Source organism: Danio rerio, chromosome 2, assembly GCF_052040795.2.
Source record: "Danio rerio strain M-AB ecotype USA chromosome 2, GRCz13ab, whole genome shotgun sequence".
NCBI lineage: Eukaryota > Metazoa > Chordata > Actinopteri > Cypriniformes > Danionidae > Danio > Danio rerio.
In genome coordinates, this window is record NC_141022.1 from 47,277,558 (window position 1) to 47,303,483 (window position 25,926).

The window sequence follows — 25,926 nt, forward strand, 5'->3', positions numbered from 1 at the left end:
TAGAATAAGTATACCTTCTGCCTGATGGCAGTAGGCAAAACTTTAAATAAAGTGGGTGGTTCTCATCTGCTAAAATGGACATTGCCTGCTTTTTGACTCTCATCTCATACACTTGCCCGATACTATTAAGGTTTATGCTCGAGATCTTTTGAGATTAAAGAACAATTTTTAAAAATCTGTTGTTACTTGTCACCCTCAAATGACCATACCAGCATATTACTGCAAAAGTTAAAAGAGACTCAATAAAAGTGAAATAATATGTCCTAAGAGGCCTATCCACATTAAATCCCTTCAACTTCCTCAAGTAGAGCAGTCATTGATTTGCCTTTCTACAGATAAAATTAGTGTTGGCCTCAAAGTTCAGTTTATCATCCAAAATGGTGCCCAGATATTTATACTCACTCACTGTCTCAACAACAGTACCGTTTATAGTAGTAGTAGAAGCATTAAAAATAGAGTTGCGTCGAAAATTAATATGCATTTCTTTAGTTTTTGAGTCTTTGCACCAAGTAACAAAGTTGTCCAACACTGGGCCATGACCCTCCTCATGATCAAGCAAAAGACTGACAATGACAGAATCATCAGCATACTTGATTATATACCTTGATTGAAATTTACTCTGACAGTCATTAGTGTAAAGTACAAACAATAGTGGTGGTAAAACATATCGCTGTGGAGAACTTGAGCAATAAATTGAGTTAATTTGAGAATATAAATATTTTTGAAAGTAAAAGGTGTGCTTCAATCCAGCTACCACTGCCAAGTATATTTCAGACCTGTGGGAATCACTGCTAATTAATGTCTCAAGCAATTGAATAGCATTTTAGTCCTTGTACTGTTTACTTATGTTAAACGTTCTAAAAGCATCTTATGCATTATATAACTGTATATTTTTTCTGTTTCAGAAGGAGAATAATTGTTTGAGATCTAAATAAGAGAATAGAACAAACATGCATGCAAATTAAACCAATCCCAAATACTAGAAAATGTCAACGACATTCAAATAAAAAAAGTCATGAAATGTAAAATAATCATGTGCAATAATGCATATTAATCTTACTGCATATTCATCAGGAGCAGATTGCAGTCTTATACTTTAGTTTATTAATGTTGTTATTAATATTCATGACATTGGCAGTTCTACCAATAAATTTCGCTTTCATCCACTTAGCTTCTGTCTTTTAGTCACCAATCCTTGTATTGACCACTGCACGTGTAGAGAGGTGTTGCATTCATTAAACACATCGTCCTCCATTGTCTTATAGATATTAAGAAAACTGCAAGCATGGACAATGCAGAACAGAAGAAGAAGAACAAACTGGTGGTTCTCCTCCTTGGCAGACCTACTTTACAAGCTGTCAAAGACAAAGGCTACATTAAAGGTATTACACGCACCTATAAGCAGACACAGTGTTATGTTTAAAATTCAGACAATGTTTTTGTATTTAAATGAATGTTTTTCTCTGTCCATAGACCAAGTGTTCGGCTGCAGCTTGAGCAGTCTGTGTCAGAGAGAAAACTCCACTGTCCCCCGCTTTGTCTGGTTGTGCATTGAGCAAGTGGAGAAGAACGGTACTTCTCAATCTTTTTTTTTGTTTTAGTAACTTTACAGGTTTTTAATATATTTATTTCTGCATTGTTCTTATTTTTATAGAGTAGATTAGATGAAAATGGATATTTCCTTTGCAATTTGATTCCGTGTGCATGCGTGCCTGTTAAATCTTAAAGTCATTAAGCACACTTGTGGTGTAAATAGCCAAGTTAAAATGAGAAAGCTCCTGGTGGCATTTAATGATGACCTACGAATTTTTGCTTAAAACTTTGCTTAATAAAAGTCAAATGTGTGTATATAATAATATTGCCACTTTTCATGCTTTTTTAAGGAAATCTATGCATCATTTTGTGTATCGATTATGAAATGAATCTCAAGAAATACAAATATAAAGATTTTAAGTTATCCCACACTAAGTAATCCTAAGTGCCACTCTTGGTATTGGAAACATTTTTAAATTAAGTTAATATATTTATGATTGTATGTTTGTTTTTTTGTTTAATTTATTATGTTTTTAAACATGTACTAAGTGTCTGAAATAAAGGAAATAATAATTTAATTTTCTATTAACAATGATTGATTGTAAAAAAAAATTAAAAAAAATATATATATTAATATATATTTATAATTTAGTTTTAGATTTTATTAGAAGTATGCACACGTATAGTTGTCTTACTGTTGTTTTGGTTAATTCTACTACTTGCAGTATGCTCTGTTTGGCTGTATGCTTTATTACACTGTTTCTCGACCATGTTCCTGGAGGATCACCAGGACCCCCATTACAGGTCTTTAGGTCTCTGCCAATGAGCTGAGAATCTGAATCAGCTGTGTTTGGTTAAGAAGACACGGACATTTGTGCATAGCTGGTGGTCCTCTAGGACCATGGTTGAGAAACACTGACTTATTATTATAGACGGGCATAGATTAATTTTTTAAATCTTGATTAATCTCACTGTAATCTTGGAATTAATCTACATTAAAATGGCTCATTTGAATTCTGCCGAAGGCATTCAGAATATGTGTGCTACCCAAATAATAAGTCTTTGAGAATGGGTTTCTCAAGCCAGGTGGCACATTAGACCAGGGGCTCATCTCCTGTTTCCAATATGCATCACAAACTGCTTAAGAAACTGTTCTACTATGATAATAAGTGATGAAAATAAATGATGTTCAATAAGATGTACTTGTGTTTATTAAATGTTTATTCAGTTAAACATGAATGTTCAACTGTAGGCCTACATAAGCTCAAAACAGCGATTTGTGATTATCTTAATCTGACTAAAGTCACAACTGAACTAAACAGAAATGGAATTAAGACATGTGGAGTATGCAGATATTAGTGGCATTACTGAAGTAAACACTGCGATCAAACTATTACCGTCATGTAGGACTTTTCGCCATATTTTCCAACAAGATACACACACGCGGCTGTCAGTAAAGGACCACACACATAACGAAATATGGAAGTTTTTTCCCTTCGGCATCCGTTATTAAATTCCATAACAGTCTGACCAGTCCTTACTTCCTATTTGTGTCTAATACTGCAGATTGTCACAGAGGCTTGAATGATTAAAGTTAAAGTCACCCAAAATTACAGGAAACTCTTACATGAAAGCACTTCATGTAAACACCTTAATTATATTATTGTCTATTAAGGCAAATATCTAGATTACTGATGTCCATGTAAGCGTAGTCAGTAGTGTCTTCGAAGTAAGTGAAAGATCCAGAAGGGTATCCTGCTGATTTGATTCAGAAAGGCACTTTTTTTGTCAGACGGCTCACCGGTCAGGTAGACATCCATGCTAAAATATCAAGTGAATGTCATCATAGATTGCGTAGAACATACGCAGCTTCCAACTCAACTATGAGAATAGATTTATCAGGCAATAAAAAAATATTGCCATTAGAGTCTCGCGTTAACACCGATAATGGCCCACCACTACTTGTTATATTAATTTGGACTCAGACTCTTCTAACTTTCAAAAATGCTTAACGGCCTTGTCATGAAATGGAAAAGAAATGGTAAAACCATATTTGAAATCCTAATCACTTCAGAAATGTGTTCATTTAGCATGTTGCAAAACCTAAAAGCCTAGCCTGCGCCTAAGCATCTGTTGCTGCCTCAGCTTGTTAAGATGTCTCCTTTTAATGGATTTTCTGATGAAGTCATTCTATAATTTTGTAATGCATAATATTTACATTTTTTTCTCTCTTCATTCAGGGTTAGGAGTGGATGGTTTGTACAGAGTCAGTGGAAATTTGGCCATTATACAAAAACTGAGATTTGCTGTTAATCACGGTACGTTTTACCCCCTTTGTGGTTTATATAATATAATATAATATAATATAATATAATATAATATAATATAATATAATATAATATAATATAATGTAATATAATGTAATGTAAGATATGATATGATATGATAGGATTTGATTTGATATGATATACTATAATTAAATATAATATAATATATAATATAATATACTATAATAAAATAAAATAGAATATAATATGATATGATATATAATATATAATATAATATACTATTATAAAAAATAATATAATATAATATATAATATAATATGATAAAATATATAATATAATATGATATAATATATAAAATAATATAATATAATAAAATAAAAAATAATAAAATATAATATATAATATAATGTAATGTAATGTAATACAATGTCATATAATATATGATATGATATAATATACTATAATAAAATATAATATAATCTAATTTGATATAATATAATATAATATGATATAATATATAATATAATAAGATATAATATATAAAATAATATAATATAATATAATAAAATAAAAAATAATAAAATATAATATATAATATAATGTAATGTAATGTAATACAATGTCATATAATATATGATATGATATGATATAATATACTATAATAAAATATAATATAATATAATTTGATATAATATAATATATAATATGATATAATATATAATATAATATAATGCATAAATACAATATCACATAGTAATATACTGTACATGTATTTGTCAAAGTTTATATTTTTATTCTCTATTTATATATTTATTTTATTCCTTTATTATTTGTGTTTTTATCCTGTCTTTGTTATTCTGTTGCACTGTGGAAACTTTTGTTTAGAAAACAAATTCACTTGAATGATTAAACATACCTGGCAGTACAGCTCTTTCTGATACAGTGTTGTATGATGTAAACTGCTGACGTTGCGTAATATATAAAGATTGATGATTTGTGTCCTTGTGATCCTCATAATTCCAGAAGAGAAAATAGATTTAGGTGACAGTAAATGGGAGGACATTCACGTGACCACTGGAGCTCTGAAGATGTTTTTCCGTGAGCTGCCAGAGCCTCTGTTCACCTATACGTTCTTCAGTGATTTCATCTCTGCTATCAGTGAGTGGAGACAGACCAGTGTTTCAGACAAGGCTGCTAAATTGTGATTCTTGTGATTAATTAAACAATCGTGTGTGTCTGTGTCTGTGTCTGTGTGTGTGTGTGTGTGTGTGTGTGTGTGTGCGTGTGCGTGTGTGTGCGTGTTTATGTGCGTGTTTATGTGCGTGTTTATGTGCGTGTTTATGTGTGTGTTTATGTAGAAATGCCAGATTATAAGCAGAAAGTTCAGACGGTTAAGGATCTGATGAAGAAGTTGCCCCGGCCAAACCATGACACCATACAGGTTCTCTTCAAACACCTGAAGAAGTGAGTATAAAAGGAGGAGACAGAACAAATGATTATAATGGCAGTTGTGGGTTGTTTAGAAATCTGAATTTTTGACTCCTATATTTAATCTACTGAAACTTGCTGGGACTTCCTGTTAACGGGAAGCAGAAACAAAACTTGCAAGACCCCACATATTTAGAAAAGTGCTGAATGAGAGACTTGCGAGTTGTTTTATAGAGCATTTCACACACACACACACACACACACACACACACACACACTGATAATTTCAGTTCTGTTTTTAAGCTTTAGGCTTCACATTTATATTTAATGGGGTTTAAAGAAAATGGCACTGTAATTTCTGTTCACATCAAGCCTGGTTTATACGCTCTGTGGCAACCCCTGATTAATAAGGGACTAAGCTGAAGGAAAAAGAATGTAATTGTCTTAGATGCAGTGTATGTCATGTCCTCTTTTCACAAACATGTCCTCTTTGCTTCTCTTCAGAGTGATCCAGCATGTGGACGAGAACAGGATGACCACTCAGAGTGTAGCCATTGTGTTCGGCCCGACGCTCCTCCGCCCCGAGATAGAGACAGCAAATATGGCAGTGCACATGGTCTACCAGAACCAGATCGTTGAGCTCATTCTTATGGAGTATGACACTATATTTGGCAGGTAGGTCACACACGCACAGGAAACCTTTGACCAAACTCAACGGGCTAGTCACTGCTGAAGACCCACTGACTGAACAGCCCACTGACTGCCAGTGTTTTGGTACGTTTACATGAAAGAACTGCACGTATTGGAAAAATCCATTCTGGCTTCAGCTAAAACAGACGAGACTTCTTCTCAAATTTTAATGGACTAAGTTATGGTCCCGTTTTTCTTGGTTGGAATTAATTTTTATACACACCCAAATCCATTGGACTAAGGCCTTTACTGGATTTGTTTGGAGCAATGAGGATTAACATATCAACATTTTCTGTCCGACTGAAAACGTGATGCTCATGGGAGAGAACTGATGTGTTTCATTTTCCGTTCACTTTTAGTACGACTTTTTGCATTGCATATTTCCATGAAAATACTCTCATACGGCTTGTCGACTGAATGTCTGACATGACAGACGTTATCCTAAACTAAAACCTTGGATGGGTTACATTTTCCTCTGGCCTGTTGGAAGTGACCGCTGAAATCACTGGAGTTATTATGTAGATCCTTTATGGACCACCTTTTTTGGGAGCCCACATTTTTTAAATATCGATTCAGTATCAAAGGACGTACAAGCCCTTGTTTGCGAGTCTGTAGGTGTACTTCAGACTGTGGGAGTACTGTTATCCTGGTTCTTTACAAAGGCACTGGAATGAAATGTGTGCACATTTAACCCTGTTAAGAGGACATTAGACCCACTGCTTTTCCTTACCAAGACCCAAGACATGCATTGGCAACCTATTTATCTTGAGAATACAGTGCGCTGTAGATAAAATACCACTTGAAGATTTTTGTATTAGAAGAATGTGGCAGAAATTGTCAACACTGAGCTTTCTATTGATGTCCATGTGCTTGTGATGATGAGTTAAATGCACATGGAAGTAAAGGCAACACAATTGTGTTGATGCTAGAGACTGGTTTATTAAAGTTTTTATGAGAGTTATTACAGAAATGGCTATTTGGAAAAAGGCTGTCGAATGTGATTCGTCAAATATTCTGCTTCATCACAGAACTTTGTCTTGATGAAAATAAAGTTGACAAGGCAAACCATTGACCTACTGGAGTGTGCTTTCTTCCAGTGTTTCTCCACGAGAGGGCAGCAAACAGCATTGTGTGTTTTGATTTGTGTTGATGTGAATGTTCTCACATTTCGTTTTTAACTACTGCTCTGGAATAAAAACTTTTTTTTATCTGATAATATGATCAAAGTATTGATTAGAGAATCTGGTATAGGCAAAAAGTAGCATGCCAACCGCATGAAAGGAGAAATGAAAACAAATTAGTCTTGATACATTTTGTTCACTGCATTTTTATTTGTTTTTTTTGTTTTGTTCTGTAATGCTCCTTAATTTCACTCTAATAAGAACTGCAAGTTTTTCTTTATTTTAATGGTGTCAACAGATTTTGTTGAATGCAAGTTATTGCATTTACATGCCAACTAATTCTCATTAGATTACAATTGGAATGTTAGGTTGGAGTTAAGCTTGGGGTTGGTTAACATGTACTTGAAAAGTTTCTAATAGTCAGTTAAAAGTGTTGCAGGAGCAGTATCAACAGATAGTATCAGCAGTATCAGCAGACAGTCTACTAATACTCAAATGAGAAGTAATTGGCATGTAGTTGCAATTCAACTTTTAGTCAACAAAATGTGCAACAGGGACCATCAAAATAAAGACTTAGCCTTTTATGTTTTTTAAAATATATATCCATAGGCAATCAGAGGAAAAATCTCAGAAAAAAAGTAATTTTTTACTACACATTTAGTATCAAATTGAAGTTTTATTTGTGGTCTGTTTTTTTTTTTTTATCAAATGTTGATATGTTGGGAAGTAACTTTTGTCTAAAACTACAGCTTTCAATCCTGGTCCTCGCGATCCCCGCTCAGCACATTCTGCAATTAAAATTGTCCTCTATATCTAGGCCCACACCGGCCACACAGAATCTGCGTGTGCAGAAATCTGCAGATTTTTAGCCCATCATTGAGTCTATGTATTTACTTGTGTAAATGTGTGTGAATTTATATTATTCACTTTAATTAATTTTACTAATATTATTGTGATAAAATAATAGTAATATAAAAATGTTCATATGATTTATTTTATTCTGTAATCATAAAACCATAAAAAAGTAAAAAGGGTATTATTATTTATTTCATATATTAAGTTTTTAGTTGTTATACTCCTATAGTCATTTCGCATAAATTAAAAAAATAAAAATTCTCTGCAGAAATAGCAAAAAATGTCCGCAGATTCTGTCTGACCCTACCTATACCAATGGGACTTCGGTAATAGTGAGTATGTTTTCCTTTAAGGCAAGTCTGTTCACTCGGCGGCCATCTTTGAAACGTCTCTCGAGCAGTATGCTCCAGCATTCTGTCCGAATGGGGAAACATCAAATTCTCCAAAACTGTTTGCCAAGCTGACAATTACATCAGGGGTGTCCATACTCGGTCCTGGAGGGCCGGTGTCCTGGAGAGTTTAGCTCTAACCCTAATCAAACACACCTGAACAAGCTAATCAAGCTCTTACTAGAAACTTCCATGCAGGTGTGTTGAAGCAAGTTGGAGCTAAGATCAGCAGGACACCGGCCCTCCAGGACAGACTTTGGACACCCCTGCACTACATATTTATAAATGACCAATTAGATTTAACAACAACCGTCTTTTAAGTTTCGGTTGTAAATGTCTAAATCAAACAAAATCTGCATTTTTTCAGGTTTCCCAAGCTAATGCGCATGCGCACTCGAAAAGAATGAGATCATGACACCAACCTCATTTATGGTCGTGTTACACATTATCATCCTCTAGATAATGATCATCTGATCGCGCCGCTCTTCAGAAGTAATCCAAAACTTGGTCGTGATGGTGAATCTCCTTCAAAAATGACAGCGACTCTGTTTACACGTTTGTGGAGTAGTTGCTGCTGTCATGTGATATGCGTTTATCAGGATGAACTGTACCTCACATTCGTTTCATACAGATTACAAAACCTAAAAACATTTTGTTTTCAAGTGTAGTTGGTTCATTTAAAAGTTCAGATTTAAAGCTTTATATGAGTATATTTCTTATGTGTGTGAAGCAAGTATTCACTGAGATTTAAGTGTTTGTTGACCACATACACTGTAGTGAAAGCACACATCTGGTCCCCAGAGAATCTTCAGTTTATAGCGTTCAATGATTGGCTCCGTACTAGAGGGCGGGGCTTCATTTGCCATATTGACCGTTACACTTTTCCCCATTCAAAACTATACAAGTGACACATCTTGTGTATTGTAGAGTTTTTGACCCTACATTAGTCTACCTGGAGTGAATAAAAACGAGCACTGGAAGGGATGCCTTTTTGTTTGTGCTTTGCTGGTCGATAAATCCCTCGGATGGATTAGATTTGGCACACTAAGCGGAAATTTAAACCGTTTCCCTAATGACGTTTGACGGTTGCCAAATCAGTGAAATAAACAACCTAGTTATCAAATAATACCTGCCGTGAGTAGACCGCATTCACCATCGGGAGGCGCTATAATCACTCTCGAAGGAGAATTTTACTTTTACCAACTAAAACAAAGTTATACAACATATGCGCCTGATAGCTCCGCCTTTTCTGCTACTTAAGCAAACCTGTGGTCGTTGAGTGCGTAAAGTATCCATCATTCCACACTTCATTTGCGGGCTAAATGACTGCATCATCTGGGTAATTAAAGTGCACTTACTATTTTTAGAGTTTTCAGTGTGAACACACTACTTACACTGTTTATACTACAAAATGGCGTAGAATAGTGCATAAGTATGCGATTTGGGACGCAGCTTTAGGCTCCGTTTACACTAATATGCCTTACTTTTAAAATGGTGTTGTAGAACGAAAATGATCCACGTCCTCTCTGGCGTTTCACCTAGCAATACTGAAAAGCCCTCTGTCCACACAATACCGCTGAAAACGCACATCATGTGACGACACACACACTCTGGCATATGCGCACATCTGAGCTCCAGCAGTCAGCAGTTGCTTTGAGCACAAAACCCCAGAGAGCAGTGCACATCGAACAGTTTATCAAGGATGTACTGCCTGATCGTGTCTCACTATAGTTGTTAAAGTTGATATCTAGTCTCTATCTAACGACACTTTGGCCTTTTGAATCTATCAAGTAACGTGTCACAGCGTCAGTACACTGCTTCAATCTTTCACTTTCACACTTGTACTTAGTCATTTTAGCCTAAACCTCAAGACAGTGTTGCTTGGTAAAAAATGTGCACAACCAACAGGAAACAACCAAGTTTTTCAGCGCCTTTATAACCACACAGATCACTCTGCCTATTCATGCCGGAGTCCTGCAGAAAAAGTGATTGACAGGTGGTCATTTGTGTGTATTTTTATTTATTTGTGATTTGGTTATGGCTAAAACAAAGACCATGCAGGTAAGGTAGTTGAAACAGTGGGCTACAAAAAAATTATTCATTATGATTTAATTAATCATAATCAATAATTTATTTACCACCGCCTAAGACGACGATGCCATCGGACAATGTCTTATGTGAAACATTGCGATGGACGATGTTAAATTGGTCAACATCGCCCAACCCTAAAGTCCACTTCACAGAGGACTTACTCGAATGGGAAACTAGCATGGGACTAGCAGTAAGAGAAATAAATAAATAATGTATATTAAGGCTGCTGGCCTGAAATAAATATGTAAATAAAAAGAAATCATTAAGAGAGTGCTTTTCCTAAGTGAGAGTAAAAGAAACTGAAGAAAGTCCTGGTGCTTCACTTCATTTTATTTTTTGGGCGTCTTAAAAGGAAACAAACAAACAGAAATTCAACAAACAGGTTCATCATCACCTCATGGAAAATGTGACATTTACACACAATGCAGAGTTGGCACAAATGAAAACAAACGCAGACAAAATGGGTTGACTGATTTTGGTTCCGAAATGGCAACTTCAACACTAGAACAACAACGTGAATTCATGCTCTTCATCACAGGTTTAAGGGTCATTTACTATTAATAACTGTGAAGCTGCTGGAAAAGACAAAGCAATGGGTGCAAATGTCTGCCTGATCGACCTTCTGTGGTAGTTTTCAAAAATAACTTGAAATGATCAAACTAATACTGTAAAGTTCAGCTTTTCTCTACTGTATATGATGGTTTAACATCCTTCGTGGCACTGAGATTAACTCTAAAATACATTGTGTTAAACTACAGTTGTGTATCACACACATTATAATAAATAAAGCAATACAAAAATAAGACGTATATTAAAAAGGTTCTACAAATGAAACATTTGTCAGTGACAATAATACTGATGGTATTACACAATATACACATGCATAAACTCAAAAGGAATAAACATTTTCAAATACAATGAACTTAATAATACTTGTAAGGTCTGCTCGCAATCAAATAAAACAGTTTAATCCTATGCGCCTTTTCCAAAGTGCTGCTTTCGTTGTGCACTTCAAAGTCTTATTACAAATGGTCTGGATGAAGATTTGGTTTTGTCGGTAGGGCCGTGAACCTGCAAAATGACTCATTTACTCGCTCTCAAGTGGTTCCAAACTTCAATGAGTTTCTTTTTTCTGTTGAACTCAAATGAAGAGAATGTTGGACACTGAAAGAAAACAAAATACTATGGTCGTCCAGGTGGTCCAACATTCTTCAAAATATCTTCATTTGTATTCAACAGAAGAAACAGATTTGGCAGAGGGGAGTAAATGATGTCCTATGGTTACTATATTACTTCAATGAAAAAACTGTACAAAAGCACGCACATCCCTCTTAACTGGGTGCTCAGCCAAAAACGCAAAAGGTGCAAATTAAATGTTCAAAGGCAGCAACACCAAAGCTCCAAAAATACAAATTTATTAAATTAAAAATCAGACACAAAGCGTGTAATTTAATAAATTTGTATTTTTGGAGCTTCGGTGTTGCCGCCTTTGATGAACATTTACTATATTACTTCATCCTTTATCTTGCATCTAACTGCTATGTTTTCATGACTTGGTTTGGCTATTTATTTGATCATATATGATTCCAGACACAATAATAAAAGTAGTGATAATAGCTGAAATTACATTAAATCTCAAAAACAGCCAAAACATTTGGATATAAAAAGATTTGTGTTAAAATTTGGATTGATTTAGTTTGGTAGGGCTACGTACAGCTATGAAAATAATTAAGAGACCACTTGAAATTTCTCTGTTTCTCCAGATATTTTTGATTTATAGTTGTGTCATGAATTTATTTTGTTTAAAACTTCTGCAAATGACTGATTTTAAGTTTTTACAAATTAGTTTTTTCCATAGTTATTTTTAAACTACACAATACCAATGGTTTAACTTCATGAAAATCATTAAAAGTCAAATAAAATTCATGTGGTCTCTTAACAGTTTCCACAGGTTTATGCTTTATTGAAGTATAGTCTAATCTGCAATACTCATCTAAATTAGGCAAACGGAAATGGAAACATTTTCTAAACATCGAAACTGAGCTATAACGCTGTGCCATTTCAGATTATCACAGGTAGAGGGCAGTGTCATGTATGTTGTCCAGTGTTTCCCAACTGTGTACCTAAAGGCACACCAACACATTTTCAACCTCTCCCTAATCAAACACACCTGAATCGACTCAGAACATAGGATGAGACTCCAAAACCTGAAGTTAATGGGTCAGATAAAGCTGTGGTCACAGAGTTTGAGCATGCAAAATTCTGCCGTGCGGCGCTGTGAAAAGGGGCGGGATTAAACAAGCTTATCAGCCATTTTTAAAAGCAAGCGATTGCTCCATGTTTTCAATTTCTGTCCAGAGAGGTCATGTTTTGATTCTCGATTGGTCTCACGCAGTCAAGTGATGCGATTTCGCTGGTCAGAGTTCACCAAGCTTGAACTTTGCATGCATGACCCTGCGTTTCCGGTCCGATGCATTCATGTCTTTGTGCATGAATGGAAGTCTATGGGAGGAAAAGCCCAGTGTGACCGCAGCTTAAGGGAGCTGGTTGTGGCCAGAAGTTAACGAGAATTATTTATTAAATTTCCTATTTATTGTTTTTTTACGTCTACCTTCACCCTAAACCCATCTCAGTAATGTAAAAATAGGAGCTGTACCGAGTACTATTTGTTGTTTATTAAATTTCCCATTAATTGTAAGTTATTAACATCTACCCTGACTGTCACAGTACTGTAAAATTATTCATTATTGTTATACAGTGTCACTCAAATGATGCTATATAGATGTGCTGTATCCTATCTGGGAGACATCCAAAATATGTACTGTTGGTGTGCCTCCAGGAATAGGGTTGGGAAACACTGCATTAGCCAAATCTGTTGGGATTGGGTTTTGACCAATATGTCGGGCTTATTTTCCTGGTAGCTTCTAGATTGTCCACAGTGTGACTGTTGAGCATTGTTAATGTTTGTGAATGGCACTTACAGCTTGGCGGTCTTGCATAAGGCTGTGGGTGTGCAGTTCCTCAGAGCATCTCCTATGATGGGTGTCAAGCTCAGTTCCTGGAGGGCCGCTCCCCTGCAGAGTTTAGATTCAACCCAACTCCAACATACTAACCTGTAGGTTTCAAACATACAGAAGGACTTCGTTTGAGCAGGTGTGTTTAATTAGGGTTGGAACTAAACCGTGCAGAACTGCGGCCCTCCAGGGAACTGAGTTTGACTCCTGTGTCCTATAAACAACGACTGACACGTTACACACACACGTATAAATCAAACAACACGTGAGAAACTCTTCCAGTTTCAAATGACAAACACTGAAGATTGTGAAAAGTCTTATTTCTTTTTTTTTTTTTCAAACAGTTTGCAACATATTTTGGAGTGCTTATAAAAATGTATTTTCTCAGTATAATTAGGACTATTCATTTACAATTTTGTGGTTTAAATTGCAATGATTCAACCGATAAATGACAACTAGCATTCCTATGTATGTCTTCATAATTAATGATTAAAAAACAAACTCTCACTAGTGAAGTGCATCTCAATGTCCTTCATAAGGCAGACAAACAATCATATGGGAAAACGAGGCAATGCCAATAACAGCTTGCCTAATTAACGAGACAAAAAGTCAAATAAAATACTGAATGGTACTCTAAACTTGAGGCATTAAGTATCTGCGGTCAATCTCACAAAGAAATGTCCAGGCCATATTTCACCCCAAAACAATCCACAAAAAAGGACCTATTATTCTGTTTTTGTATGAACAAAAAAAATAGTATATTTGCAATTAATTATTTGACAAAATATTTTTTAATGTGCCTTCAGTATGAGAACCATGTCTTATTTTATTTTATTATAGGACTGGGCGATACGACAAAAACAAACGCAATCTTGATAGTTATTATCTCATAAGATTTTAATGCTTCCACTTTTAAAAGAATATCCCAACAAATCCACAAAAATTAGAGTGTCAATAATTATAATTTCCCTACACTTATATAGCGCTTTTCTGGACATTCAAAGCGCTTTACACATTGGAGAGAATCTCCTCATCCACCACCAGTGTGCAGCATCCACCTGGATGACATGACGGCAGCCATATTGCGCCAGACCGCACACCAGCTGATTGGTGGAGAGGAGACAGAGTGATGAAGCCAATTATGATATGGGGATGGTTAGGAGGCCATGATGGACAGAGGCCAGTGGGCAAGTTTGGCCAGGATACCGGGGTTAAACCCCTACTCTTCCTACTCCAGGATGTCCTACTCTAAGGACATCCTGGGGTTTTTAACAACCACAGGGAGTCAGGTCTCATCCAGAAGACTGCACTCACTGATCAGTATAGAGTCCCCTTCACTATACTGGGGCGTTAGGACTCACACAGACCACAGGTTGGGCGCCCCCTGCTGGCCTCACTAACACCACTTCCGGCAGCAACCTGGCTTTCCCATGTGGTCTCCCATCCAGGTACTGACCGGCCGCAGCTCTGCTTGGCTTCAGTGGGCGAACACGTATAGTGTTGGTTTTGTCCATATATATGTCTCTTATTACGCAATCACATGACCTTTTTTAATGCGCATATTGGAATTTGTTAAAGTGTTTCCATCGCAGTTTATAAGCATCTTTTTTCATCGAATAAAAAGTTTATCGTGCTATGCGTATACGTATCTTGGTGTTTCCATCAAGCGTTTTTTTTTATTATTCTTTTATGTGCATATCCAAAATACACATAAAAATAGGTGGAAGGAGACATAGCTACTAGAATCCAAAGATGCAAATTAAATTTATGTGCAAAACTGGAATAAAAGATGTGTGAATTAAACCGTTTCCATCCCAGTAGTCAAAGAGAACAAAACCGTCACTTCCTGATTAACTGGTGCCAAATATTACAAGTAAAAACGGAATTTGCTGCAGTAGGAGAAGCTGCGTCAATCTTTTATTTAATAAATAACTTGACCTTCAGAAGATGATGACGCAATGAACGCGTAGTGGTGTTTAAAGACATGAGACTTGGAGCACAGATAATCTTGACAATTCTGGAGGTCATTAATAACATAAAACTATTACTAAAACAGTTCTATAGTTTTACAATGACCAAAACAACATTTCAGATGTTCTACAATGTGCTCGGCCGCTGGTTTGTCTGTTCACACACATTTTCATCATCACATGATCTCTTATAACAAAATCACATGACTTTAATGCGCATACTGGAATGTGTTTGGTAAAAGTGTTTCCATCGTAGTTTATGCACATCTTTTCTTATCGAATAAAACTTTATCCTACTCAGTTATGCGCATGTTTTTTTTTATGTGCTTTTTTAAAATGTAAGCACATCTTGGCGTTTCCATACACCATTTTTTATGCACATATCCATAATTTAACATTTTACCCTTAGACTGAAGGTTTATTATTTGCATGTGTTTTTAACAAGCATTTCAAGCAAATTCAAGCCAAATATTTGTAGCTTAAAGGTTAAAGTGTACATTTATATAATTATTTACTCAATGAAAACAATGTTGTTGTTGTTGGTATTATTATACAGTGATTATTTAATTTAGCTTCTGCATACTGCTTTACTCTCCAGAAAATCATAAATCATTGTTTATTTGAATCTTTTCTTTGTTGTACTGAACTTTGCTTGTCATTTTAAAAATAAGCCAATATTTTATGCAGACATGCTCCCCTATAGCCAACAATCAATTCCACATAGATCTTTACAAGCTATTCAAGTCAAATTGCATTTTTATCGCAATAGAGACCATTTCAGTGTGGTCATGTCATTGGCCTGTGAACATTTCCTGCTTATCACACTATTTTATAATAGTAACAAGAGGCAATTCAATCATAACTTACTGTTAAAACAGCTATGAGAACATTATTTATCAACATATGGCTCTTTTTGTTTTCTCGGAAGCTATAGAGATTAAAAATGTAAGAGAGGGAATATGTTGGGACTATTGTTTTAGTTTACATCCGTCAAGATGGTCAATATATCGCAGTAAATGAAAATAAATCATGTCAGTTTTTTCCAATATCGTGCAGCTCCAGTTATACGCATAAATTTGATAGCGATTCGATATTGTTTATCAGCCCAACCCTATTTTATTATCAAAAACGGCATTAATTCAAAAGATACGGCATGAAATAAAATCAACATATTTACAATGGATCTGTACAAATGTTACAATTGTGAAAATTACTGAAAGGTGTTAAATTATGATTAAAATAATGCCTGTGATGCTCCTAAAACATTTGTAAAAATTTTTGGAGTGAAAAATGACCCTCTTAGACAGTTTTCATGAGAATCACCCCTGTAAGTAAACCAGTTATACCTGCAGTGCAGAATTTTAGCTTTGTTTTTCAAAACTTTTCTTAAAATACTGAATTTTTTTCGTAAACTTCATTGGCAAATATAAAGGTATAGAAATCTTGACTGTACAGAGCAACGAAAAACACGTGAACACTGAGATAAACTGACATACCGGGCCGGATCAGTAACGGAACAAAGCCAAAACAACCGAAGTCCTATGAAGTCTAGTTGTGTTGGGAGTTTCTCCTATTTTGTTGTTCTTTTTTCCTTCTCTCCAACAAGGAATCATTGTTTTATGTAAATCAGGCACACCTGGGATTTATACACAGTAAAGAGCTGAGGCTTCACAGCAAATTCAATCCTCAGTTTCCATCTCCATGTTTTCCTCATTACTAGTGAAAACCGTGTCCTCCCTCGTTTCCTCCGTCTCCACATTTTCCCCGAGCTCCAGCTCCATTATCATTCCTCCATCCTCAGTCTCTTCTTCCACTCCGCTCTCCTCCTCATCATCGTATTCGTCTCCTATCTGCACCACTCTGATGTCGCTCATGTCCACGGCTGATAAGTCGTCTTCCTCTTCCTCCTCCTCTTCTTCTTCATCGCTCTCTCTCTCGTCTGAGTCAGGCTGTGATGGAGGAGTGGTGGAGGTGCTTATGTGTTCGGGCAGCTCCTGTGTTTCCCTCTTGCAGTAGGAGTATCTGTGGTTCATGTGTTGGGAGTAAGAGCCCGAGTGGGAGAAGCGCTTCCCGCATTTGTCACACTGGTAGGGTTTCTCTCCGGAGTGAAGGCGCGTGTGCTCGATCAGGTGGTGCTTGTGTTTGAAGGCTTTATTACAGATGGAGCACTCGTGCGGACGCTTGCCTGTGGATGATAATGGTGCAATATGGTGAGTAGACTGACATACGCTGATATCTAGTTATTCAATATATCGTGATCATGAAAATCCACAATATTCATTCATTTTTTTTTTTACTTCAGTTTAGTTGCTTATTTATCAGGGGTCACCACAACGAAATGAACCGCCAACTACTCTGGCATGTTTTACGCAGTGGATGTACTTCCAGCCACACAAACACTCACATTTACACATACACTTCGGACAATTTTGTTTACCAAATGTTCATTTTCCTTCTGCTTAGCCTCTATTTCAGAGGTTCCCACAGCGGAATGAACTGCCACTTATTCCGGCATATGTTTTAAGCAGCAGGTGCCCATCCAGCCTCAACCCAGTACTGGGAAACACCCATACACTCTCACATTAACACGCACTAATATACTACGGCCAATTTAGTTAATCCAGTTCACCTACAGCGCATGTCTACGGACTGTGGGGGAAACCCATGCCAACATGGGGAGAACATGCAAACTCCACACAGAAATGCCAACTGGTCCAGCTGGGACTCAAACCAGCGACCTTTCTGCTGTGAGATGACAGTGCTGTCCACTGAGCCACCGGCCAGGCGTTAAAAATTAGATTTTTAAATAAAAAGGTTTCATTGAGATGGATTGTTGGTGATTGTACGGGTGTTAATGGCCAGATTGGGTAGCTATATATATGAACAAAGCAAAATTAGAACCTGTTTAAAAAAAGATTTGAGACCTACAACACAATATTCCAGTAAATCTAAGACTTTTTAACGGCTAAAATTTTATTTTTGAGATTGAAGCTGTTATAAAACCCTGCAAACCCCCTGAAAACACTGAGAATGATTATGATTAAACTTTAAATACAGACAAAATGACTGCTTTCTAAGAATATTCACATTACATTTGCAGTAGTCATAAATTGATTACAAATTGAGATAATAACTGATTTATTTGACCATTCTATAACAATCATATTAACACTTAAAAGTAGAAGAAATTGAATGACTTGTGCATATCCACATTCTAATCTTTTATAAAATGAGTCTTATTGACCTTATCCTTCATGTACGAGCGGACGTAGCCATCAGAATCTTTTGGCCTCTCTTTCACTTCAATTGATTTTAGACTATAAAAACAACTAGTTATGCTGCTTGATGGTGCAAACTGACATTGTCTTCTTATATTATTCTACTTCAAACACACTTGTTTGTAGAGCAAATAGTTTGATCATTTTCTGCTGTTTATTATTCCTAGTCATTTCTCCCATAGGCAGCTGAATCGGAAGATCTAAAACAATCGCAAAAACGTGCGCACTTCTGCATTTTAGAATAAAGTTCTTACAAGCAAAGGTCAAACCCTTGGACTTTTATTTTGGATGAAAAAAAGGCATCTCATTACAGAGACATGGTTGCCAATAATAGAATGTTGTGTGTAGAAAATGACCAGCAGGTGGCGATGTTGCATCAGATGTTTTGTGTGTTTCTTTTTAGCTTTTCTAATTGCTAGCAGGTGTTGCTGGCTATTGTAGTGTCTAGATCGGGTGTTACGTGACCAAAACAGCACAAAGGCTTCTACATACTCTCACTTCTACGTCACTGTAATTATATACTACAATAGTCAACATCTGATGTGGATCAAAATATTTTAAAGGTTGTCCTAAGAGAAGAATGGGTGCTGTTTAATAGCTTTAGGACCACTATGATAAAAGGTTTTGATCCACTTGAAAAGTTGAATTATCTACTTTAATCCACTTTAAATGAGTATGTGAATGTGAGAGTGTATGAATGTTTCCCATTACTGGGTTGAGCCTGGAAGGACATCTGCTGTGTAAAACATGCTGGAATAGCTGGTAGATCATTCTGCTGTGGCAACTAGTGGTGTGCGGTTCGATACTAAAATATCGATATCTCCAATATCAGCTTTGTGTGTTCTAGAATCAATTATCTTATCAAAATATCAATATTTCAATCATTTAGAGCAAAATACAGCAGAAGGTAACCACAATTACTCTAGTTTATATGAATAATGCCAACTTAGTCGGAACTACTTGTTCTTCCGCTTGCCAAGTCATGTGCGAAATATGGCATTGTACAACTGCAGAGCACGCTAGCTAGCCACTCAGTCCGCTGGCACATGTTGGTCAGTCACGCTGTCAATAGATATCGGTGACTGCAAGCAAAGTTTTGTGTGGAGCTACTTCACTTCCATAAACTCAAGCGATGTGGTTTGTGACACGTATAACCAGACAGTGAGGTACTGTGGTAATAGCACAAACCTAATCAAACATCTACATATAAATCACAAGACAGAATATGACAACGTGATTAAAAGAGGAGGAAAGTAGAGGTACAGGTGCTGCTGGGGCGAGACAGACATCGCTTACAGAGTCCTTAGGTGCAGTAGGCACTATCCAGGTTCAGGGGGAAAATGTGGCAATGTGGCTGTATTTTGGGGGCTTGGGTTTTTGTGAAAAAAAAAAAAGTTAATTTTCAAGGGGACCGGATTAACATGTCACTAAAGTAAAAGATGTGCATGTTTATTGTTTTTATGTTAAGATGTTCAGGCTCAGATGCTGTGAATAAATATGTAAGTTTGCTCTTTTTTTTGTATGGTAATTCCTCATCAATAAACAAGAATAACCCATAATATGTCTCGTATTCAGTATAAAGTAACACTTTTAAGTACCCTACTTGTTACTTTAATTTCTTAAACGATTTTATTGCAAAGTATTATCGCCGATACTCGCCTTTATTTTACTTTGTATCGGATCGGAAACCAGTGGTATCACACATTACTAGTGGCGACCCCTGATAAATAAGGAACTAAACTGAAAGATAATTAATTAATTAACGTTGACTACTAAAACTCAGAACTAAATTTCTTTACTTTTCCTTTTTTGTGTATTTATTAATAACTGATTATTTTTTAAAATAAGCATGCGCTTTTTCATCGCCACTAGCACTAACAGGTAAGCTATAGCTTTTCGTCTTTCACCTAAACTTATGAACACATTTTTAAGCATCTAAAAGCTGTAAATCACATGTCACATGTCGTTCAGTTGTGTTTACATACCTGTGTGTTCATACTTGTGTCGCAGCAGCGAACTGCTCTTCTGGAAGATTTTGTCACACAGATCGCAGGCGTACATGCCAGTGAAAGTCTTCCTCCTCTTTATGATTTGCATTTCTTCATCGTTCTGCTCTTCTGATGTGCAGTCAGAAGTGACGTCGGCCATCTTCTGCAGGAGAGAAACATGCAGCAAATGAGATGAAATTACCAATGTTTTGTACAGACAAATTGCCGACTTTTCCCAGACTCTGAAAGACCAAAAACCTGACTTTTCATGATTCTGCGATTTGAACAAAGTTATGTTCGCGTTTAACAGTTCAGTTCGAGCTCTAATTAAACACAACTGATCAAACTAATCCTTCAGGCTTGTTTGAAACCTGCAGTTAAAGCTGCGGTGAAACTGAAGTTTGAGCTTGCGAAATTCTGTGGTACAGCGCTGCGAAAAGGTGCAGGATTAAACAAGATTAGACGTGATTAGATAGAAGTCTATGGGGCGAAAAGTACAGTGTGACCGCAGCTTAAGTGTGTTGGAGCAGGGTTGGAACTAAACTGTCCAGGATTGCGGCACTTCAAGAACTGAGTTTGACAACCCTGATTTAGAGCGCAGGTCTCGAACTCTATTCCTGGAGGGCCGCAGCTCTGCACAGTCTGCTCCAACCCTAATCAAACACAGCTGAACCAGCTAATCAAGATGTTCAAGACTACTAGAAACTATTAAGCAGGTGTGGGTTGGAGATGGTTGGAGCTAAACTCTGAGTTTTAAATATGATGTAATAGGATTAATATGATTATATGAGGTGAACAATTTATGTTTTTCTCTCAATGTTCTCTTTATATAAATTATAAAGTCCAGTGACTCTTGAAGTCAAAAAATAATGAAAAACTTAGATGTGTAAAATTTGTGTGTATTTTTTAAACAGCACAAGAAAAGCTGCAAATATTGGCAGGAATTTATCAAATTTGCTACAAAATCTGTCATTTTTGGCTGGCCAAGTGAACCGTGCCTGAGCCCGATTCAGACACAAACACTTCTCAAACGATCCGGGAAGCGGATCTGGGCACGGTTCGGATAGCATAGTGCGAGTAGGCCCTAAAACTGGAGAAAGCGGACTTCTCGCTCATTCCTCCATGCCACCAAAGTTTTTGACAGCTTTATTGTTGTGTTCTCCTTTATACTCTTTGTTTTTGGTTTGTTTGGTTGTTATTTATTACGTTGTTGGGCTCCCCATCGCTTGTCATTTTGGATTGTTTTGCGTATTACACTATGTTAATAAATAACTTAGTTGGAGCACATTGGATGATGTTTATTTATTTTACGTTGTCTTATGATCACGAGTCTTGTTTAACTAGGGACTGTAACATAATTGGGGGATCGTGCGGGATCGTAACAGGCTGTATGTTATTGAAAAAACTCTGACATTGCGATATTTGTATATTGCGATATGAATATTATATCACCAGATGATTTGAATAGCTCTATTTGGAAAGATTTTGTTAATTTAAAAGGACTGGTCAGATCAAGTATTTTTCTATGCAGTGTACCTGCATAAAATATAATAAATTACAAGCATATATAAACTACAGAGCAAAAATAAAGGTTAAATACACATGCTTTAAAGCTTGCAGGGGAGTCAAACCGTATCCAAATGTATTATTGAATATATTTTCACTACAATACTATAAAAATAAAATCTTTATCTTTTAATCGTTAATAAATAAACTATTGCGGATAAACACATTGCGATATCCATGCTCAAACGATATATTGACAATTCAGCCCTAGTGGGATCTCTGAGACTCTCTAATATCGGTGTGTGTTGAGCTTACCGGACTGTTGTTGAGTATCACCATGGACTTTTTCTCAGTCAAGGCATTGTTGGGTGCCTCGGTACTGTTGTAGGTGTAGGTGAGCTGCGGTATGAGTATTGTGCGCTTGTTTCCGGATATTGCAGAGCTGATGCATGGAACGCCGCCTGGCTCTGCTATGGCCACCAGCGTTGGCAATGAGGCGGACATAATGTTTAATGGCCCCGTACTGCCCTGTGCCACATAGATGGTGTTGCCTGCCAGAGTTTGCTTATTGAGGCTGCTCAGGTTGAGTGGCTCCTTTTGGGACGATACAGGTAGCTTAGTGATGGTTCCGGGTAGAGTGGAGCTGGATTTGGGAAGCGAGAGGTCCAGCGGTTCACACTGCAGCTCCTCTTCCACTTCTTCTGTCTTCACAATGACCAGATCATCAGTGGAGACACTGGCTGGTGGAGACGCGGGGGAGGCAGTGCTTCTGTTCTGCTCCTCCTCTGAGGGGCTGGAGTCAGGGGGAGGAGTGGGACTGGGAGTGCGGGTGTCTTGAGTTGAGGTTGGTTCTTGAGACTCAGGAGATGGTGGTGTTTTCTTGGTTACATAACAAAGAGAAAGATCATTCAAGTTTAGAAAAAGACTTGTTCATTTTCAAAGCAATAACGTTAACTTGAACACAAAAAATGTCATGCTTAACAAGAGTATTGCATGCATTTAAGTCCCTGATTGTGTGTGTTTTTTTTAATGTTTTGTCTAATATTCGTGGTTAAGCTTTACCATTAACATTTTTTGCATCCAAATTTTTGCTGAGGGGAACATAATGTCAGAAATCTCTGCTGTGTTGAGATTTAGGGAATATTGCAATTGCACTTTACCTCATCCAAGCATAATACTTGAATCAAGCTGATGGGATTAAGCTCAAGGCTTGTTTATACTGCATCGAGTGATCGCTATGGCCCATAGACACTGCCTTGCAGGTAATCGTGCATTTATACTTTTGCATGCTGCTTGTGTTGCTCTGCAATGGCACTTTCCACAATGCTAGCTGGCTGCTAGGGTTTAATGTTCCTCTGTGTCGAGTTTCTGCATGGGTGTTTTGTTTTCTAAACACTACCTTAATGTATAAGTAGCTCAAACTCGCTCATTCAGAGGCGGGAACTGGCGGACATGCAACTTTAATCATCAGGTAAACGCACCTTATGCGATGCTAACTTGTTGTTTTGTGTTTCTCTTGCCACCTTTACCATTAGTTTATTATATTAGTCATCTTAATGTAACTACTTTTAATTTCCTAGACAGATTTCTATCAAGGGTCGTAACATGTAATGGGGGTTCGTCCGGGATATTTAACTAAAGCCCTGCTCACACTAAGATTTCAGCCACGATTCTGTCACCTCAGACAAATTTGGGAAATCCTAAAAGATTCATGAAATCCTAAGCTAAAATCTGCAATCTTTGATCGTTGGTTTGACAACTTCACTGACAAACGCTTAGTGCCCGTTGCGATCAGATTTTTTTCACCAATGAATCTCTGGTCGTGTCAGAGGATTTCAGGCACATTCCTGCAGTGTGACAACAGCTGCGATGACCATCAATCCAAAAATCAATAGAAGCTTCAAATTTGATGATGGGATTCATGCAACAACTCAAACGACCGTGGGGAAATGTCAAAACAGATTTTTTTCTTCGTTTGCAATAAGGAATCATTTCAAAATGTGGGAACAATTTCTTTCGTGTTTGGCGTGTCTTCATTGTTGTTCAGTCTGACTTTACGACAGCTGAGATCTTACAGGGTGACATGAGAGCCATGTTCATTCAGTCTGACATGCTACAATCATTCAGGATTTTATATATATATATATATATATATATATATATATATGTGTATATATATATATATGTGTATATATGTATAAAAATTAATAATAAAAATCGCAGTGTGAGTCGGCCTTAAGAAATTTAACTAGGACATTTTAATAAGATCAATTAAAATAAAAATAAGAAAATATTATACCAATTATACCAATTCTTGGGAGCAGTGTTGGGGAAAGTTACTTTTGAAAATAATGCATTACAATATTGAGTTGCGCTGCAAAAAAGTAACTAGTTGCGTTACCTAGTAACTTTTTTATGGTAAGTAATGCATTACGTTACTTTTGAGTTACTTTTTGAGAGGCTTGATCTCTTTCAGAACTAGTTTTTTCATTGTTTCTTCTTTAATAGAGGAGCTCTGCAATTAACAACGCACTGTATAACCTACACCTACATTTACCTTTAAAAATATTTTTTTAAATAATGTTATTTGAGAACTTCCTGACCCCAGACCTCTACATGCCATATATACAGATTATTGAACGCTTAAAGCAATGTGCTTGCTACTTTTGTGCTATTTGTCTTAAGTAAAATCACTGTCATTGAGACTACTACTTTGTGTTCACAATGACAATCACATTCTCTCATTAACTGCGCGATTCATTGTGACTAATTTCATTTTAATTCAGCAATTTTTTTTTTTTTAAAGCTCATTAATTAAACTAAAAAGTAACTCGTATATTTTCAGAAAAATAACTCAAATATTCATTCATTCATTAATTTTTGGCTTGGTTCCTTTATTAATCTGGGGTCGCCATAGTGGAATGAACCGCCAACTTATCCAGCACGTTTTTATGCAGCAGATGCCCCATCCAGCCACAACCCATCACTGAGAAATAACTTAAATATAATTACTTATTTTTCTCAAAGTAATGCGTTACTTAGGAAAGTGATATTATAATGTAACTTGCAATACTTGTAATGCATTACCCCCAACCAGAGATGGCAAAAGTACACACATCTTTTACTCAAGAAAGTAAAATTACTGACTACACTTTGTACTCAAGTAAAAGTAAAAAAGTACGCCCTGAAATCTGTACTTAAGTGAAAAGTAGTCATTACTACATTTCAGGTTCACTTAATAATACCTAGTTTTCGTTTGACTACACTGCACATCTTGTATCTATACAAAATAACTTTCTGCTGGTCAGCTCTTTAAATGGTGTAAGGCAGTGGTTCTCAAACTGTGGTACGTGTATCACTAGTGGTACGCGGGCTTCCTTCTAGGGGTACGTGGAGGAATGAAATATGTCATGTACATGCTGCATACATTTCAAAATTTATCAAAAATGATGTTTTTAATATGCCATATATGACATATAACCTATATTTCTGAGGTAATCTGCCACGTTTTTTTTAACTGTGCAGAGTTGTAGCTGCTTTACTGGGCCTACTACACTACTGTATTTCAATTTTTTTCAAATTTTCTTCCTGAGGAGGTACTTGATGAAAAAAAGTTTGAGAACCACTAGTGTAAGGTATATCACGCTGTTGTGTCTAATAATAATATTTTTAACATTAAAAACATAAAAATCATATAAATATACATTTGACCTTCCCTATAACTATTCATACTATTACGAATGCATGATCACACCCAGCGTATTAGACTTGTATG

General features: G+C 36.4%; 3 protein-coding genes across 16 annotated transcripts in view; 2 read left to right on the forward strand and 1 right to left on the reverse strand.

Annotated features, from left to right (window-relative positions):
• arhgap12a (Rho GTPase activating protein 12a) overlaps positions 1–7,007 on the forward strand; it is a 48,123-nt gene extending 41,116 nt beyond the window's left edge. For all 12 annotated transcript variants that reach the window (NM_001126407.1, XM_087239751.1, XM_087239752.1 and 9 more), the window contains 6 exons: positions 1,266–1,382; positions 1,474–1,572; positions 3,774–3,851; positions 4,845–4,979; positions 5,180–5,285; positions 5,754–7,007. In NM_001126407.1, the coding sequence (NP_001119879.1) occupies positions 1,266–1,382; positions 1,474–1,572; positions 3,774–3,851; positions 4,845–4,979; positions 5,180–5,285; positions 5,754–5,928 (710 nt within the window). In that variant the 3' untranslated portion in view covers positions 5,929–7,007. The remainder of the gene's footprint in view (positions 1–1,265; positions 1,383–1,473; positions 1,573–3,773; positions 3,852–4,844; positions 4,980–5,179; positions 5,286–5,753) is intronic.
• LOC147846472 (uncharacterized) overlaps positions 1–25,926 on the forward strand; it is a 563,173-nt gene that overhangs the window by 354,786 nt on the left and 182,461 nt on the right. The window lies entirely within an intron of this gene.
• zeb1a (zinc finger E-box binding homeobox 1a) overlaps positions 16,473–25,926 on the reverse strand; it is a 45,222-nt gene continuing 35,768 nt past the window's right edge. For all 3 annotated transcript variants that reach the window (XM_087241317.1, XM_087241318.1, XM_087241319.1), the window contains 3 exons: positions 22,467–23,030; positions 20,643–20,808; positions 16,473–17,564 (listed from right to left, as the gene is read on the reverse strand). In XM_087241317.1, coding sequence (XP_087097443.1) covers positions 17,059–17,564; positions 20,643–20,808; positions 22,467–23,030 — 1,236 coding nt within the window. In that variant the 3' untranslated portion in view covers positions 16,473–17,058. The remainder of the gene's footprint in view (positions 17,565–20,642; positions 20,809–22,466; positions 23,031–25,926) is intronic.